At 43.0% G+C, this 19918-nt stretch overlaps 1 protein-coding gene across 3 annotated transcripts in view; it reads right to left on the reverse strand.

Moving 5' to 3' along the window:
- aff4 (AF4/FMR2 family, member 4) overlaps positions 1 to 19918 on the reverse strand; it is a 70475-nt gene that overhangs the window by 14914 nt on the left and 35643 nt on the right. For all 3 annotated transcript variants that reach the window (XM_061751980.1, XM_061751978.1, XM_061751979.1), the window contains exons 3-9: positions 5211 to 5996; positions 4284 to 4322; positions 4052 to 4138; positions 3745 to 3772; positions 1290 to 1353; positions 1083 to 1175; positions 748 to 892 (exon numbers count right to left, since the gene is read on the reverse strand). In XM_061751980.1, coding sequence (XP_061607964.1) covers positions 748 to 892; positions 1083 to 1175; positions 1290 to 1353; positions 3745 to 3772; positions 4052 to 4138; positions 4284 to 4322; positions 5211 to 5996 — 1242 coding nt within the window. The remainder of the gene's footprint in view (positions 1 to 747; positions 893 to 1082; positions 1176 to 1289; positions 1354 to 3744; positions 3773 to 4051; positions 4139 to 4283; positions 4323 to 5210; positions 5997 to 19918) is intronic.

Below are 19918 nucleotides of genomic sequence, written 5' to 3' on the forward strand. Positions count from 1 at the left end.
CCCTATAATTAAGGGAGCATAGCGACAACTCCAGTAGTAGAGGTGGACATAGTTGGGCCTTTTAAGCAACTCCGCTTCAGTGCATGTATGGTGGAACCTCAAAAGCTGTATTTACAAAACAGGATTCAAGTGACAAAATTATAATTATTTTGCGCTCAAGTGCCACAGTTCAAATATGCATCATAAAGAGAATAAAGCACATGAAATAGGATATAGCCACAGATTGGACTCATCCCTCTTCCAAATGCAGATAAAAATCAGATACGCATCAGATAAATGGCACTTTGATTGCAGCATAAACCAGTCCCTCAAGCGTTTTGCAGGCTTTTTTTTTTGTAATTGTTGCATTCTAAAATGCTCATGAAAGGAGCTAGTGACCGTCGTCCAATCAGATCCATATTTGCGGTATCCTACCTCAATTGAGAGGTGCCAAAAAGTGGTATGGTACTTATTACAGTGGGTCCTTGGTTACGACGAACCTGACATATGATGTTTTGATATTACAAACGGCACACACTGAACTAGTTTACATAGCGCCGTAAAAATACGTTGTCACTCGGCAGAAGTTACTGCCAAACTTTATATTTATGGCACAGAAGTGCTTAGTGATTGTACAAATTCGGGTTTTTTCGTCAAAGTAGGAAGAGAACTCCGTCATAAATTAAGGACCCCCATGTCTTCCCATTTCTTTTCTTAGTGGACTAAAGTGCATGCGTGTATGTTAAGTTACAACTTTTAGGTCATTACCTCGGGAGAAGCGGGCCGCGGGGGCTCGTTGGCCTCGCTGTCCGTCGTGCTGCTCTCACTCTCGCTGTCTGAACCTGAGCTGCTTTCTGAGCCACTGTGACTGCTCGAGTCATCTCTTGACTGCTCGGCTCCTTCACTGTTATGGCTGCCAAGGGGTGAAAAAAACCAAAAAGGGAATCAAAATGACATTGTATTGCATGTAAAAGGTGTGAGCCAAGAATAGACATTAAATAAATCACAAACGTGCTGATGAGATATAAATCAATCTTCTTCTCCTGTGGCTTTTTTAACACAAGATTTCATGTTGTGCCAGAGTGACTTCCTGAAGCTCTAACCTTGCTGATGTGTTTCTTGAGGTATTCTTGGCAGAGTCCTGTTCTCCATCACTATCCTCGCTGCTGCTGAGCTTGAGGTCATCTTCCAGCATACTAATGTACAGGAACGATACGTTTTAATCTGAGGCCTCACGTTTGGGTGTACTACCAATACATGTGTAGGTCAAAATGAGAATGGAGGTGGAGGGGCAAAGTTTAAGTACATACGTTGGCTGGTCATCACAAGTTTTGGACTGGTGGCTGCTTGAGCTCTTGGAAGAACTGCCTCGCTCTGTAAAGCACAAATTGCCTTGCATATAAGTAAGGCCTGAGAATATAAACAAACACACAAAGTGGAATCTCTAATGTTGTATGCCCCTGAAATAGTACAATATTGAGTTCAAAAAACAGCTCAAAAGTCATACTTTTGGGACAGCTAGAAATACTATAGAGTGGTGCCTTGACTTACGAGTTTAATTTGTTCCGTAACCATGCTTGCAACTCAAACACTCGTATCTCAAATAAATCTTCCCTACTGAAATGAGTGTAAATGCGTTCAATCCGTTCCAGCCATTGTGAAACTTCTGGTGTGCTCGCCTTGGCCACTGGGGGGCAATATATTACAATCGTACAAACACACAGGAAGAAGAGTTTCACAACTAAGTGACTCACTGAGCAGCGAGTTGAAGTGAGTTGAGTTGAGGTCACTACCACCATACATTCACAGAGATGCCAACCCCCAGCATCACCTTTCAGGAACATTCTGGATATTTTGTCAGGAACATTTGTCAATGAATTGGATAATTGACGAGAGGTCAATTAATAAATTAATTGTTGCATGTCTAATTTCTGTACCGCTATCCCTATCCCAGCTATCTTCAGGCGGGAGGTGGGGTACACCCTGAACTGGTTGCCAGCCAATCGCAGGGCACATATAAGCAAACAACCATTCACACTCACATTCACACCTACGGGCAACTTCAATTAACCTACCATGCATGTTTTTGGGATGTGGGAGGAAAACGGAGTGCCCGGAGAAAACCCACACAGTCACGGGGAGAACATGCAATATACATATACACACAAACACACCTATATATTATACATATATATACACACGTTTTATATATTATATATATTAATATATATATATTATATTAATATATATACATGTTTTATATATATATATATATATATATATATACATGTTTTATATATATATACACATGTTTTATATATATATATATATATATATATATATATATATATATATATACATGTTTTATATATATATACACATGTTTTATATATATATATATATATATATATATATATATATATATATATATATACATGTTTTATATATATATATATATATATATATATATATATATATATATATATATACACATACACACACACACACACACACACACACACACACACACACACACATACAGACCCTTTCCAAAAAAACTTTATATCATGGAAAAGTTTATTTCCATAATTCCATTCAAAAAGTTAAACTTTCATAGATTATAGATTCAGGGCCAACAATTTAAACAATTTCAAGTATGTATTTGTTTATTTTTACATAATTTGGGCTTCCAGCTACTCAAACCCACGAAATCAGGAATTCAAAAAATTAGAATACTGTGAAGAAATCAGTCCAAATTTTAGAGGCCATGAATGTTTTAAACTGAGTGTCACACACTAATCATCTACTAAACTCAAAGCACCTGCACAGGTTTCCCCAGGTGTCATTAAATTGCTTCAGTTTGGTTCAATTGTCTCAGTTGGGTTCAATATGGGGAAGACTACAGACTGGCCAGAAGACCGTCATTGATCAGAATCAGAATCATCTTTATTTGCCAAGTATGTCCAAAAACACACAAGGAATTTGTCTCCGGTAGTTGGAGCCGCTCTCGCACGACAACAGACAGTCAATTGACAGAGAACACTTTGGAGACATAAAGACATTGACAAGTCGTGTAAGGTCTCCAAAGACGGACGAAAAACACAAAAACAAAAACAATACTAAAGAGCGCGTTACCAAGGCGACCACACTGGTAGGCGCCATCTTGGTAATGATACCCTCCATAGGATGGGTAAGCCACAAAGGTTCATAGCTAAAGAGGTTGGCTGTTCAGAGTGCTGTGTCCAAGCATATCAATGGAAAGTCTAGTGGAAAGACAAAATGTGGCAGGAGAAGATGCACCAGCAAAAGATATGACCGTGGGCTTCAGCGGATTATCAAACTGAGAAGATTCAAAAATCTAGCAGAGATTGATATATAATATAGAAATATATGAGTGTGTGTCAGTAGAATCTCTGCATACATAGCTCATATTTGTGCTGGCTCGTCAAAGCAAAAAAACTAACAAACAAAAAAAACGGCTGTGCGACTGCTCGCTTGCAGACTTGCATGTCGGGTCCGTCGTAAATCAAGGTTACACCACTAAAATGTTACTTAAACATTGCCTGTATTGTATTACTTCCTATTGTTTGTATTTCATTACAATACCTTGGAAAACAAACTGTATTAACTTTGGAGGTTACACTCCATTGAAGACACAGACTCATAGATTTTTTGCCGAGGAACACTAAAAGCATTTACTGTATTGCCCCTCTGATATTTGTGCTCAATTTGACGTGAACGTGAATGAATTGTGTTATTACTCACTCTGTCCACTTGAGAATGAGTGAGAATCCTGTGGGTGGGAAAAAAAACAAAAACATTCTGGATTATTTTTATGAACTTTTTAGTCAGTCACTAATCCTTTGCCATTAGTCTGTCTAATCTGCTAATGGTCACTGAACAGCCAAGTGTTTCAAACTAGTAAGTCTCATCACTATAATGTGCTACTTAAAGAGCAGCCAAAGGTTTTCTGTGCATGTTTTTGAAAATAGAACCGGAGCATAAAAATTATTTAACCTTATAAAAGTTAATCGAGACATTGAATAAAAGGCAGCTGCGGGGCAATACCTACCTTGGTGGGGAATGGAAACTTGGAGGGCTCTGTCTTGCAGGGGGTGTGGATTGCTGTCAATGGAGGGGGCCAGGACTGAGTCATTTCCTGGCAGAAAGAAAACACACACGTACAGAGGGGGGAAAAAAATGTGCAAATGAGCCATATGGCGCGTGCATTGCTAAACATTTCACTTCTACTGACAAGACTGTAGGCTTGTCCTCTAAATACAAAATAACTTGTATAGACATACCTTTAGAATCTCATCAACGCAGTTAGAATCTCCAGATCCCTAAAAATAGAAACAATGTTTTCAAAAACAAGTTCATACTTTGTCATAATTCCAGTATTCCCAGAGAATTTGCTGAAATGTTCAAGCTATTCTAGTGGGTCTTTTTAGGCTAGCATCTGAGACAGACGGATTTCTCATTAATATAAGACAAGTAAATGAGCTTTGCTCTGATTGGATTGCTCATTTTCCCCAATTTTAATATGTGGAAAACAGCTTGGCTCTGATTAGTCCATATCACAGCATCTGCTAGCATCTAGATAAAAGTTTGGGGTGGCCAAGCATTCATACAGATGTTGCGTTCTTCGACGTTATTTAGACTCGCATCTCTCGCAAGAGTTTGATCGTTGGGTTATTTATACAATCTAAACGCGGATTTGATTCATTTGCGCCACATTAAGATGCTCCTCCAAAACTATGTCACACTGTCGGTGATTTCAAATCAACCCGTTTTGCAAGCCTCATGTCATGCATTGCTTTTTGCATTCAATCGACAAAACGCAAAGATGTCAAACTTAAACAATGTCACAGACTCATTTTAACCTGTTATGAATAAAACAGTCGGAAAAAAATGGATTCTCATGGAAGGGGTACCTGAAATAATCTTGACAATTTAATCCATCAGAGACTGTGCACTGTATGTGGTTCAGTAAGTGCTGCTATTTTTGGTTAGCAACAGAGTTCAAATGGGTTCCGCTGTTTATTTAATATCTGCGTCTGCAAAATAGTCAATTAACTTAGTTACTGTTATAGGGTGGAAAGTGAGGTCTTCTTGAGGGGGCACTTATTTGTTTAAGTGGATGCATGACTACTTGGAGTACAGCGTCTATTTTAGGAAATGGAGTATTCTAGTGAATTTAAAGCTGTGTGACAATATCAGTCAAGTCATACCTCTACAGGCTGCGAGGGGATCTTGAGTTTGGTGAGTGAGGCCTTGCCATTGGACTTCATCTCCCCCATAGTACTGCTGTGTGACTGTCCACTGTAGCTTTCTGCTTGCGAGCTCTTAGCTTCCGCAGTCTCCTGGCCGTCCATAGGCCTCACATAGGCCGTGGGCTTCTGGAGCATGGAGCCTGGTTTGGACATGAGTGACGGGGGGAAGGCCTGACTTGAGTGCTGTCCGCTGGGGAAGGAGGTGTGAACCCGCGAGGGCGAGTCCCAGTTGGCCTCTCGGTCTCGTGGGGACTTGGACCGGTAGCGCTCCTTACTGTGATGCTGCTCGGCGGCTAAGGAGCTCCGCGAGTGGCTGTTGCCACCAGAGGAACTCAGAGAGCCCTTCGCTGGACTCGATGTGTGCGACTTTGAGTGCTCGGAAGCGCCACTGTGTTTATTCGACTTCTTTTCGCTGTGTCTTTGGCTGCCGCTGCTGCTGCCGCTACTGCCGCCGCTGCCCCTCTGGCTACTGTGCCCCCCTTGCAGTCCGGAGCGTTTCTGAGACTGAGATGAGGCGCCAGCTGATGCGGGGCCGACGGGAGTCCACTTACTGCTTTGACCGCTGCCACCTCCTCGCTGGTTCTCGCCGAACAAAGGCGCGCCAGATTTCTCCTCGGCGGAAGAAGAGCTGTTAGAGGGTTTGGTGCTAAGCTTCGGAAGTGCCTCGCCAATTGGTTCTTTCATCTCGTCGTAATTGCCCAGCATGCTCTGAATACGGCTGGACAGTTTATCTTCTTTGCTAGACTGGAAGAGGAGACAGAAATAGGGAAGCAAGAAGCGGGGTGCAGGACAATGTGATGAAGACAAAACAAGGAGAAGAGAGAATTTAGTCAGGATGGAATTTAGTCAGGATGGAAGTTTAGTCAGGATGGAAGTTCGTCCTTTAGTTTCCAATAAAAATATTGAAATAATACTTTGAAAAAAATACAAATGATAATGTTTTCATCAGCGGCACGGTGGCCGACTGGTTAGAGCGTCAGCCTCACAGTTCTGAGGACCCGGGTTCAATCCCCCGTCCCGCCTGTGTGGAGTTTGCATGTTCTTCCCGTGCTTGCGTGGGTTTTCTCCGGGCACTCCGGTTTCCTCCCACATCCCAAAAAAATGCATTAATTGGAGACTCTAAATTGTCCGTAGCTGTGAATGTGAGTGCGAATGGTTGTTTGTTTGTATGTGCCCTGCGATTGGCTGGCAACCAGTTCAGGGTGTACCCCGCCTCCTGCCTGATGACAGCTGGGATAGGGTCCAGCACGCCCGCGACCCTAGTGAGGAGAAGCGGCTCAGAAAATGGATGGATGGATGTTTTCATCATATGGTTGAAAGCAAAATCATGCATTGTAAAAATGCATTATACAAAGGAAGAAGTGTTTTCCATAATTTTGAAGTCAACTTTGGGGGTGCGTATTATACATGGGTGCCCATTATACACGAGAAATTACGGTACATCTGACCAGATCTCGGTCAAAAGCACCACAAATTACAATGTGACCTGATGGAATTTTAGAGTTTGGCTATCTGGATCAGATCTGGTTTGACATTTTTGATGCTGCATAAACAAGGAAAATTTCAAAACCAGATGTTTGAAGATTATAACAAAATGAACATACTGTATAACTTTTTTCGATGAGGTAATCAATGTGTGCTTTTCCCCTGCCTTGGTTTGGGTTTTGTGCTTCAAAATATTACCGCAGGGAACCATACCGAATTAAATGCATCAGTTGGACTGAGACACACGGACAAATAAAAACAACAGAACAAGAGTCTCTCGTAATTACTTACTGAGGGCATCAGAAAAACAGACCGCCGCGGCAAAGCGGAGACAGAGGTAATGGAAAATGGACTTAAAATACAGTCAAAGTACTCAAAAGCATTTACGCAGTCTCCTCATTCACGTATTGATGACGCAGCATCAGGAGCAAAGGTGGGTAGTAACGAGCTACATTTATTCCATTAGATTTAATTGAGTAACTTTTGGGAAAAATAGTACGGAATTTCGGAATTGTTTTGTGACTTTTTTTTTTTTTACTTTTAGTCGAGTATTTGTGTTAAGAAGCTCCGCAACAATCACTCGGTTACACTGAGTTACATTCTGCTTGTTACTTTTATTTTTACCTATGATTGCTTGCACGATCTATTTATTTTAGTTTGGCAGAGAGACTTCTGTCACATTACTCTGTTTCACCAGTGGCAATGTTTGACTCCTTTTTAAACCAGTCAAACGAAGCACAGGCACACGATGGCACACAATGTCCATGCAGAAGCAAAGTTTTTAAAGTGACTCGTTTACGTTAAGTAAAGAACGGCCAGCGCTGAAGGAGTATGAAACGGTCGATGACGATAGTGACGGCGACAAAGGCCCCCCCCCCAAAAAAAAAAACTCATCAGATCTGCACGATTCACGGAAATGGTCTATTTTGAGTTCGAAATGGTCTATTTTGAGTTCAAAACGGCGAATTTCGCCAAAAGGCGACTGATTTGCATGCATGGCTATGTCATGCGCGGTCATCTGTGTCTGCCTAAAAAGTGTCCACATTTCAGGCTACAAGAACTCCACTTCGAATTTGTGCCATTTCACGAGTGTAAACAAAGAAAGTTAATCCACTATATACGGAATGTAACATGACCAAACCAGGAAAACAGGTTAGCAGACTTCTTGTGTATGCTATGTTAATGAGCATAACTACGGGATGATGACATGAAGGTTTGAAGCCAAATTTTATTTTCTTTATGGCTGGTGTCTTCAGACAAATGTTAAATACATGTAAATCACTTATTTATACAAATATACAGTATGGAAACACAAACAAAGCCTACAGGTTGGATATTGTCATCTTTGGTGGCTCTGTGGTGACATCTTGTGTTTAAAGAAAGACATTGTAGATGTTTAAACTTCATACGGGTGTGCCTTGTCACGGTCCCCTTCGCCATTCACCCGAGCCGGTGGGAGGTGCTTAGACCTGTTTTGCCGAATGTAGAAGTTAGTTGTGCATATACAGGATTTAAGAGCATTTTCTTGAGGCTGAAATTGCCTTAATTTATGGTATTTTAAAATGATTAAATTTATTATTGATTTAATGAAAGTGGTATTGGGTAAAATTTGTCTTTGCACATTCGTATTTTAGATTTTTGTCTATTTGACATTCATGCTCTGATTAAAAAAAATAAATAAATCTGAAATTACTCTCCTGGTATTCCGTTACTTACGGAAGTAATTATTTGAAGGACTACTTTTAACTGTTACTTGACTCATATTATTCTGATGTAGGGCTGTAACACTATTTGTATTTGTCCTGAACCGTTACGGTACGGACATCATGGTTTGGTGCATGCAGTCATACAATGAATATGCCTGAGTTCATTGCAGTATCTACACTCCAAACCAGGTGGCAGTCATGCACCCATAACTGTTTGCCAACCACCATTAAAAACAGAAACAAGAAGAAGAAAGGTTGGGATCACGGCAAGTTCAGATGACAGACAGCAGCTAGAAGACCTACAGGCTTCATTCAAATCATCTGTGTAGAAAAGTTACTGTTTTTTGTGGAGTACAACAGGGATGGTTTGTGGTAGATAGGACGAGGACATTGTGTTGCCATGGTTTGATAGATGTCCATGTAAACACGTCGAACATGTTACTGCATATTGGACAGCAAGTTCCAGATATGCCGGTCACCGAGTCAGAGAAAAGAAAACGCGAGTCCAACAACTTATCCCTAATGTTTTAAGAAGCCTCTAGCTCAGAAATCGGATAGAGCCCAGGGTTTCCCCACATATATATTGATTTGGGGCAGGGCTCCACAATAAAATTTTGCCCGCCCCAAATAGATTAAATGAGCCTGATCGTCTGTGATTTTTACATCTAAAATGTGGGCAATGCTACTTATGAAAAGTGTTTCATTTGCAGCAGTGTCCACAACCAAGTGAGCTAACCACCAGGGGGCGAAAGCATGGTTAAGGCTTCATTAACTCATAGTGCCAAAAGACGTATTAAGTTTTCATAAACCCATCCATTTAGTGCCAGACGTATTAATATGTTTTCAGCAAGTTTTTTTTTTTTTTTTTTATAAAATTGTAATAGAGGGTTTGGCGCAGCTCCACAATAAGTATCTAAGGCTTGGGAAGGATTTAGTATGATAAATCGACACCAGATGGCACCAGTAGCTTTGATCAGAGCTTTGTCAGCACGTCAGAGGAAGACCATATCCAGTTAGGACTCATGTGACATGGTGGAGCATTGGCGCGGTTGAGAGAGAGACACGGTGATCCACAGTTGGAGTGAAAACCATGAATAAATACAGTTTACTCTAAAACAGAGTTTTGCTAACGGCAAAAAGGATGACGATGTACCATCATCCTTTGCCAAAAAAGAAAGGAATGACACTACGACAACGAACGGTGTGTAATGCTGGTCGCGTCGAGCGTTCAAAGGCCGCGGTGAGATGGCGAACATATCCCGATCCATCCATCCATCCATTTTCTACCGCTTATCCGAGGTCGGGTCGCGGGGCACTAGCTTTAGCAGGGACGCCCAGACTTCCCTCTCCCCAGCCACTTCATCCAGCTCTACCGGGGGGGATCCCGAGGTGTTCCCGGGCCAGCCGAAAGACGTAGTCTCTCTGGCGTGTCCTGGGTCGTCCCCGGAACACCTCACCAGGGAGGCATCCGAATCAGATGCCCCAGCAACCTCATATGGCTCGTCTCGATGTGGAAGAGCAGCAGCTCTACTCTGAGATCCTCCCAGATGACCAAGCTTCTCACCCTATCTTTAAGGGAGAGCCCGGACACCCTGCGGAGGAAACTCATTTCGGCCGCTTGTATCCGGGATCTTGTTCTTTCGGTCACGACCCACAGCTCGTGACCATAGGTGAGTGTAGGAACATACATCGACTGGCAAATTGAGAGCTTCGCCTTTCGGCTTAGCTCCTTCTTTCCCACAACGGACCGATACAAAGTCCGCATCACTGCAGACACTGCACCGATCCGTCTGTCGATCTCCCGTTCCATTCTTCCTTCATTCGTGAACAAGACCCCAAGATACTTGAAGTCCTCCACTTGGCGTAGGATCTCATCCCCGACCTGGAGAGGGCACGCCACCCTTTTCCGACTGAGGACCATGGTCTCAGATTTGGAGGTGCTGATTCTCATCCCAGCCGCTTCATACTCTGCTGCGAACTGCTCCAGTGAGAGTTGGAGATAACGGCTTGATGAAGCCAACAGAACCACATAATCTGCAAAAAGCAGAGAGGCAATACTGAGGCCACCAAACCACACCCCCTCTACCCCTCGGCTGCGCCTTGAAATTGGCGGAATCCAATCCTCACCGGAAACAAGTCCGACTTACTGCCGGATATGCGGACCAAACTCCGACTCCGGTCGTACAACAGGGACCGAACACCCCGTATCAGGGGGTTCGGTACCCCATACTCCCGAAGCGCCCCCAACAGTACTCCCCGAGAGACACGGTCGAATGCCTTCTCCAAGTCCACAAAACATGTAGGCAGGTTGGGCGAACTCCCATGCACCCTCGAGGACCCTGCCGAGGGTGTAGAGCTGGTCCACTGTTCCACGGCCAGGACGAAAACCACACTGCTCCTCCTGGATCTGAGATTCGACTTTCCGACGGACCCTCCTCTCCAGCACCCCTGACTAGACCTTACCAGGGAGGCTGAGGAGTGTGATCCCCCTGTAGTTGGAACACACCTTCTTAAAAAGGGGGACCACCACCTCAGTCTGCCAATCCAGAGGCACTGTCCCCGATGTCCATGCGATGTTGCAGAAGCGTGTCAACCAGGACAACATCCAGAGCCTCTAGGAACTCTGGACGAATCTCATCCACCCCCGGGGCCTTGCCACCGAGGAGATGCAGTTCCCCCGAAATGTGGACTACCATCGGATATTCGGACTCAGATTACAATGAGCCTGATCCGGATGCATCCTTATCTGGGAGCAGCAGGGCATCCTCCCCTGAGACCCATAAAGTCACGGGAGAGGTAAGAACTTGCTAACTTCAAAGCTAACATCCATAGCCCGAGTGACTTCCGTTTTACCATTTTTATCATGCAACATGCACAAAAAAAGCACGACAGTTTGTCCTACGATACGACACGTTTACAAAAACATGCGTCCTGTAGACAAAAACGTGGATCATGGATAGCTTGATGTACTGGATAGATTTTGTTTTTTTATTGTCGTTCTTTTATTTGTAGACAGTAGTGCACAAAAATATAATTTTCAGACAATGTGATGTGTGGAATGTTTTTTTTTTTAACCTTTCCTCATCACACCGTAGCAACAACAAATATTTTGTGGTGATTGTACGTATTTCTATAAATTGCAGTTGGTGCAAACAGCAGTAGATGCACTCCCACACCTGTTGGCAAGAAACGTGAACAAAGTATTTGTTTCAGTTTTATGCTAATTGTTTTTTATCATTTACAGAAGGTGCATGCAGTGGTGGGGCTGTTCATGGCTGGTCGTCTGCTGATTGGGAACCCACAAAAGTCCCACACGCACAGATGGGGCACGCACACACACACAACTGTACATATTTCAAAGTTCAAGTATCATCAATTTGAAAATCAAAATATCCTTTTTTGTGTTGTTTATGTTTTTATATTTTAGAAAAGCATTGTTGAGACATTTGATCTATCATAAAAGCAAAAAAAAAATACAAAATTTGCATCAAAATGAAAGTTCTGCTTGAAATGCATATTTTCACAAAAAGCTCTTTCTCCGTTTCTTTCTTGGAAACACGTATTTTCAAGAAACTTACCTGTTTTACTGCTGTTTTCTAAAGAACAGCAAAAGGTAGAAATGTATTTATTTTTTGTGATCAAAGAAGAGGGTTAAATCTTTCTTTAGGTTGGTTCCATGTTTCTATAGCTATAGAACACAATGTTCTGTTGGCCTTAAAAAATCTGTCAAAATTGTAAAAAGAAATGCCTAGCACCGGCTCTCCCAATTTCTGCGCTTCGGTGAAAAAAATAAAAGCCTAAAATGTCATTGATGTTCACTTTAGTACTACTGTATATAAAGCCAACCAGTTCAGGGTTTACCCCGCCTCCTGCCCGATGATAGCTGGGATAGGCTCCAGTACGCCCGTGACCCTAGTGAGGAGAAGCGGCTCAGAAAATGGATGGATGGATGGATGGCTGTATATAAAGATTTTATTTTGAAGTTGGCCCTCACAGCACGTTGACGGAGAGACAGCGTGTCACGGTAAAACACTCTTAACAATCTTTGTAGCGGCTGCCTTGACTTCAACTTTTCTGCTGGCCTGACCGCAATGAAAAAAAAACCTGGAGTAAATAGAGAGAGAAATCACAACTGTTCTTTGCAGTTTGTGACTGTGCACGACTGACCAATGGTCAAGCAGAACAACAGAGACGTACAGTCCTTGACAATTCGCGATATTGACGACAGGGATTTTCAAATGAAAAGTCGGTAATTACGGCCTAATGTTACTGCCTTCTATGCTTAAACTGTATTCGCTAAGTTGCAATTCGTGATTGCACATTTATTCATATTTATTCAGTTAGTGCTTGCTAAAGTAGATTTTTTTTGTGTACATTTATTTTTTAAATTACTGTCATTTATTCTTATTCAAAGATTCATTTTGAACTGAAAACTGTTACATATAGTTTGTTAAAAAGTGCAATAAAAAAGATTTTTCCCTTACATGAGGAATACCGTAATTTCTCGTGTATAATGCACACCCCCCCCCAAAATTGTCAAAAGTCAATAGTGCGCATTATACATAGGTATAGGGGGGAAAGGGGGGGCAGGGGGACTTACATATTTGATAAATGTATGCCGCCATCTAGTGGTTATGAAAAAGCTGTAGACAGTGCTGTCTGACTGCATATATGTACATTTGTGCTCGTAAGTTTACATACCCTGGCAGAATTTGTGAAATGTTTTTATTTATTTATTTATTTAAATATGACTGATGACTGAACAACACCCATCATTAATTTCCTTATGGTTATGTTTTGTTTAATGATAATGCTTCTCTGAAATGCTTGACTGTTTAATTTGAATCCAAATAAAATTAAATGTGTTTCCCCCGGTCCTTCATGTTTTCTTTAAAGAATTGTACCCACCTTAAAAATTCTGCCTGGGTAATCAAACATATGAGCACAATTGTGTGTTTTCTCATTTACTAAATATAAGTAGGGCTGTGAATTTCAAAATAAGAACAAGTAAATAAAAAAAAGTATAATGTGTTCAAATAAAGTGCTTAACTACAGAATAATTATTTGAAAAAACTAACAAAATACAGATGCTACTTCATGTTTTGATCATATGGGTAGAAGTAAAATCATGCATTGTAAAAATGCATTATTCATGGGTAGAAGGGTTTTCCAGAATTTTGGTCAACTTTAGGGGTGCATATTACACATGGATGGGCATTATACACGAGAAATTATGGGAATCGTGATTAGCAATCGTGATTATAATATTGATCAAAATAATTGATTATTTTGGGCATAATCGTGCAGCCCGAGAAGAAAGTATATTGTAGTGCCGAGATTTTTCAGTCGAAAAAGCGAGCAGAGCAACGATGTGCCGGGTGAATAGCATAATACCCACATAACAAAATAACCTAGGTAACAAACTGAAGTAAAATGGGAACTAAAGTGCAGTCAGTAGGATTGTTCAGGGCGACCGGGCTCACTCATCTGTGAATACAGATGCGAGTGTATCGATCAAAGCCAGATGTAAAAGCTTCCACTGTGGTCAAAGGGTACCGCCAACTTTCTAACAGCTAGCATGTCGCCGTTTAGGGGGAGTATCCAGTTTCACATCCAGCCTCAGACCACAATTTTGTTCGACAGATTTATACAGAGGAAACACAAGCTGCTATCTGAGGCAGGAAATCGCTTGCTTGGTCATAACATTGACTTCACTACCCCCTGCGAGCATGTCTTAGGAAGGTGAGTAATTAGGACTTCTTTAGGGCCTTGAGAATTATTTTGAACAGGTTTTACATAAGGCAAATGATACTCAACACACTCTATGAGGGAGTCGTTTTCAGTTGTTTCAAGAGGGGCAATTTCCAAGTGATTTAATGTGTGATCCCATGCTAAAACCTCAATTTATTAACTGTAAAACTGCACTGATCAATAATGCTAGGAATATATAGTACAATTTTGAGTGATGTTTTTAGAATGAAGTACACTATCAGCAATGCATTTTAAACAGTTTTTGACTGTAAAAACTTCCTACAAAGAGCGTGTATTAACTCAACCGCAGTTGGAGGGGTGTCCTTTTGGTGTTGGCATTATTTGTATGCATTTTTGGAGTAAGTGTAAACAATGCTATCGGTATATGGGAATTCATGCAAAGTCAAACTGGAGTTTAAAAGAAAATGAATATGTGGCTATTATAGATGAATGTATAAACCGAAGCAGACTAGGTGGGTGGAACTAATAAGCCATATAACATAAACATGGGAGTACACAACATTATGGAGAAACCACGAGTGTTTACTATTACGCTTACTGTCATTAATTCATTTACTGACAGCCGTTTTCAAAGCAGAGTACCCCATATGACAAGCCATTTCAGAGCACTTTGACAGATTTTTCAAAACCCACATTATGTTGTGTTCTGCGACAATATAAGCACTGAACCTACCAAAATAAAGAGTCGATTTTCTTGTTTTACCTGCCAAAACGTTTGTCTCTCACTTTTTCCATTGTTTAGTAATCAGCAGTAGAATATGGGTTAGTTTCAACAAAAACACCAGTTTATGACTGAAAAGCGGAGAAAATAAACTTTTTTGTGAAAAGAAACGTGAAGCAGAACAGTGACTTTGACGCTAATATTTTTTTGCATTTGTTACACCTCAAACTATAAAACAACAAAAATAAGACTGAGAAAGCACTTTTGATGGCAAAACATACAGGGGTTGAAATAAGTATTTAACGTCGCAATTTTTCTTACTAAATATACGTCCAAAGGTGTTAATGACATGAAAATTTCACCTGATTTGGGAACAACCCAAGTAATCCATACATTCAAAGAAAGTAGAACAAATAAGATCAGAAATTAAGTTGTGTGTAACAATGTGAAATGACATAGGGAAAAAGTATTGAACGCATGAAGAAAAGGGAGGCGCAAAAAGGCATGGAAAGCCAAGACAACACCTAAAATTTATCAATACCAAACAGCAATCCAGCCCCTTGTCAGTGCAAATAAATATCTGCTGGTTCAGTCCTAATTGATAGCCTACAAAAAGGTTTCATTGCCAAGGTGTGAGTCAAGACACATCCCAAGATGGGTAAGAGCAGCGATCTGTCTCAAGACCATCGCAAACTAATTGTTGCAAAAATAACGATGGCATTGGTTACAGGGGCATATCTAAGCTTCTGAACGTTCCAGTGAGAACGGTTGGGGGCATAATATGTAAGTGGAAAGCCAATCATACCACAATAAATTTGCCTCGATCAGGTGCTCTGACAGAGGAGTGCAAGTACTGTTGTCACGAGGAAAACCGTGATTAATGTACTCCGCCGCCATGGCCTGTACTCAAGCTCACCACGCAAGAACCCATTGCTGGGGGGGAAAAAAAGCTTGTCAAAGCTTGTTTAAAGTTTGCTGCACAACATTTGGAGAAGCCAGTTGAATACTGGGAGAATATAGTCTGGTCAAATGAGAGCAAAATTTAACTGTTTGGATGCCTTAATGCACACCACGTTTCGAGGAGAAATGGCACTGCCCATCACCCTAAAAACCCCATACCAACAGTGAAGTATGGAGGTGGGAACATGATGGTGTGGGGCTGCTTATCAGCAAATGGTACTGGTAAACTTCACATTACACTGGGGAACACAATCTTTGTTGAGTTAGGTCTGACAGCTATTTTTAACAAATTTTTGGGTGCGGAATCCAAAACTGATCCTAGTTTTTCTCTATCACGTCAAGTTTTTTAACAAAGTGGAACAAAGGAAATATATACCGATGTAAGTAAAACACTAAGATGGTTAAAAGCTTTGTAAAAACTAAAAAAAAACAGCATAAAACGAAATAGAACTTACAAAGGTATGCCCATGGTTACAAGGTTAAGAGAAAAGCCACCACAAATCCTCGTAATTCCTACTATGCTAGCTTTCTGTTTGCAGATATTGATAGTACTGACCTATTGAGAGCTACACACACACCTCTCAATTGTGACTGCACAAAGAAGTTGCCACGTAGCTTTAGATGAGTCCAATCGTAATCAGCTGGCAAGTCTTACTTCAGCTAATCAGTGGAATTTTGCTGATCTGGAGGGTAAGCTGTGGAGACAAAAACTTGACGTGCTAGAAAAAAACTGACTGAAATTTTGGAATCAGCATGCCAATTTTAGTTTTAATCAGGATAAAAATCTAACTCAACAGATTTGTATTTTTTTTTCCAAATTGTTCCCCAGTGTTATTGAAGGAAGGATGACTGGGCAAATATACCGAAACATTCTTGACAAAAATCTGCTGCCATCTACGAGGATAATGAAAATGAAACGATGGTGGACATTTCAGCAGGATAATGATCCAAAATATACGGCCAAGGAAACTCTCAATTGTTTTCTAAGGGGGGGGGGGAGCTGCTAGAATGGACCAGGCAATCACCTGACTTGAATCCATTCGAAAATCTATGGGAAGAACTGAAACTCAAGGTCCATAAAAGAAGCCCACGGAACCTTCAAGATTTGATGAGCAACACCAGAGCAATGCATGTGACTAGTTTCTCCATACAGTGGTGTCTTGAAGCTCTCATTGCAAACAAAGGCTTTTGTACAAAGTATTAAATAAATGCAAGTTGGCATGTTCAATACCTTTTCCCTGTCTCATTTCACATTATTACACACAACTTAATTTCTGATCCTATTAGTTCTACTTTATTTGTATGTATGATTGCTTGGGTTGTTCCCAACATCTGGTGAAATTTTCATGTCAATAGCACCTTTGGAAGTATATTTAGTGAGAAAAATGGTAATGTGTTAAATACTTATTTCAGCCGCTGTATACATTTCGTACAGATATATAACTAAGAAACACGCCGTGATAGTGACTCACTGCATGGCTCGAGTTGGACATCAGTGGCTTTGCCGTTACTCACTTACTCCATGAAAGGATTTGTTGTTGTTTGCACACGAGCGGTCACACACGCACACACACTCTTTCATTTATTTCTCATTTCTTTCATATATTATATACACACACACACACACATTGTTCGAGTGTGAGGTCACTGAACTTATCCAACTTCCAAAGTGTTGGCATTTTTCTTCTCCCCTTCATAATCGACGTGACAAGTTGATCCTTATGTTCGACTCAAAAGCTGTGCTGATCTCAAATCCAAAGCGATGCAATGCCGCCAACGACAGGGATCTGTTAGTTATTGTGGTTTACAAACCTGAATTTCACAGACAATCTAGCATAGGAAAACAGACTACCCCTCCTTGAGCCATCTCCTTATCGTGGTGGAGGGGTTTGTGTCCCAATGATCCTAGGAGCCAAGTTGTCTGGGGCTTCACGCCCCTGGTAGGGTCACCCATGGCAAAGAGGTCCGAGGTGAGGGACCAGACAAAGCACGGCTCCAGAAACCAGTTTCCATGGCCCCCCAATGGAGCCAGGCCTGGAAGTGGGGCTCAAAGGCGAGCGCCTGGTGGCCAGGCCTGCACCCATGGGGCCCGGCCAGGCACAGCCTGAAAGGGTAACGTGGGTCCCCCCTTCCCATGGGCTCACCGGGTGCAGTGTGAGCTGGGCGGTGGCTGAAGGAGGGGACCTTGGCGATCCAAGCCCCAGCTACAGAAACTGGCTCTAGGGACGTGGAATATCACTTCTCTGGCAGGGAAGGAGCCAGAGCTGGTGTGTGACGTTGAGAAGTTCCGACTAGATATACGCGGGCTCGCCTCCACACACGTCGTAGGCTCTGGTACCAGTCCTCTTGAGAGGGGTTGGACTCTTTTCCAGTCTGGAGTTGCCCATGGTGAGAGGCGCCGAGCACATGTGGGTATACTTATTGCTCCGCAGCTCAGCATCTGTACGTTGGGGTTCACCCCGGTGGACGAGAGGGTAGCCTCCCTTCGCCTTCGGGTGGGGGGGACGGGTCCTGACTGTTGTTTGTGCCTATGCACCAAACAGCAGTTCAGAGTACCCATCCTTTTTGGAGTCCTTTGGGGGGGTGCTGGAGAGCGCTCCCGCTGGGGACTCCATTGTTCTGCTGGGGGACTTCAATGCTCACTTGGGCAATGACCGTGAGACCTGGAAGGGGCGTGATTGGGAGGAACGCCCCCTCACTCTCCATCAGAACCCGAGTGGTGTTCTGTTATTGGACTTCTGTGCTCACCACGGATTGTCCATAACGAACACCATGTCCAAGCATAAGGGTGTTCACGTGCACTTGGCACCAGGAGACCCTAGGTCGCCGTTCGATGATAGACTTTGTGGTCGTGTCATCGGACTTGCGGCCGCATTTCTTGGACACTCGGGTGAAGAGAAGGGCGGAGCTGTCAACTGATCACCACCTGGTGGTGAGTTGGTTCCGATGCCGGTCCGACCTGGCAGGCCCAAACGTATTGTGAGGGTCTGCTGGGAACGTCTGGCAGAATCCCCTGTCAGAAGGAGTTTTTAATTCCACCTGCGGCAGAACTTCATCCACGTCTCGGGGGATGCTCGGGACATTGAGTCCGAGTGGACCATGTTCCGCGCCTCTATGGCCGACCTGAGATGTGGCCGTAAGGTAGTCGGTGCCTGTCGTGGCAGCAATCCCCGAACCCGTTGGTGAACACCAGCGGTGAGGGATGCCGTCAAGCTGAAGAAGGAGTCCTAGCGGGCTTTTTTGGCCTGTGGGGCTCTTGAGGCAGCTGATGGGTACCAGCTGGCCAAGCGGAATGCAGCTTTGGTGATCGCTGAGGCAAAAACTCTGGCGTGGGAGGAGTTTGGTGAGGCCATGGAGAATGATTTCCGGACAGCTTCGAGTAAATTCTGGTCCACCATCCGGCGTATCAGGAGAGGGAAGCAGGGAAACCATCAACACTTGTGTATAGTGGGGATGGGGCACTGTTGACCTCGAGTCGGGACGTTGTGAGTCAGTGGGGAGAATACTTCGAAGACCTCCTCAATTCCACAGAGATGCCTTCCCATGAGGAAGCAGTGTCTGGGTCTCTGAGGTGGGCTCTCTTATCTCTGGGGTTGAGATCACCAAGGTGGTTAAAAAGCTCCTCTGTGGCAAGGCCCTGGGAGTGGATGAGATTCGCCCGGAGTTCTTAAAGGCTCTGAATGTTGTAGGGCTGTCCTGGTTGACACGCCTCTGCAACATCGCGTGGACATCCGGGACAGTGCCTCTGGATTGGCAGACTGGGGTGGTGGTCCCCCTTTTTAAGAAGGGTGACCAGAGGATGTGTTCCAACTACAGGGGATCACACTCCTCAGCCTCCCTGGTAAGGTCTATTCAGGGGTGAAGGAGAGGAGGGTCCGTCGGGAAGTCGAATCTCAGATTCAGGAGGCGCAGTGTGGTTTTCGTCCTGGCCGGGGAACAGGAGACCAGCTCTTCACCCTCGGCAGGGTACTCGAGGGAGCATGGGAGTTCGCCCAACCAGTCTACATGTGTTTTGTGGACTTAGACAAGGTGTTTGACTGTGTCCCTCGGGGAGTCCGGTGGGGGGTGCTTCGGGAATATGG

This window comes from Phyllopteryx taeniolatus, chromosome 17 (genome assembly GCF_024500385.1).
Source record: "Phyllopteryx taeniolatus isolate TA_2022b chromosome 17, UOR_Ptae_1.2, whole genome shotgun sequence".
Taxonomy (NCBI): Eukaryota; Metazoa; Chordata; class Actinopteri; order Syngnathiformes; family Syngnathidae; genus Phyllopteryx; species Phyllopteryx taeniolatus.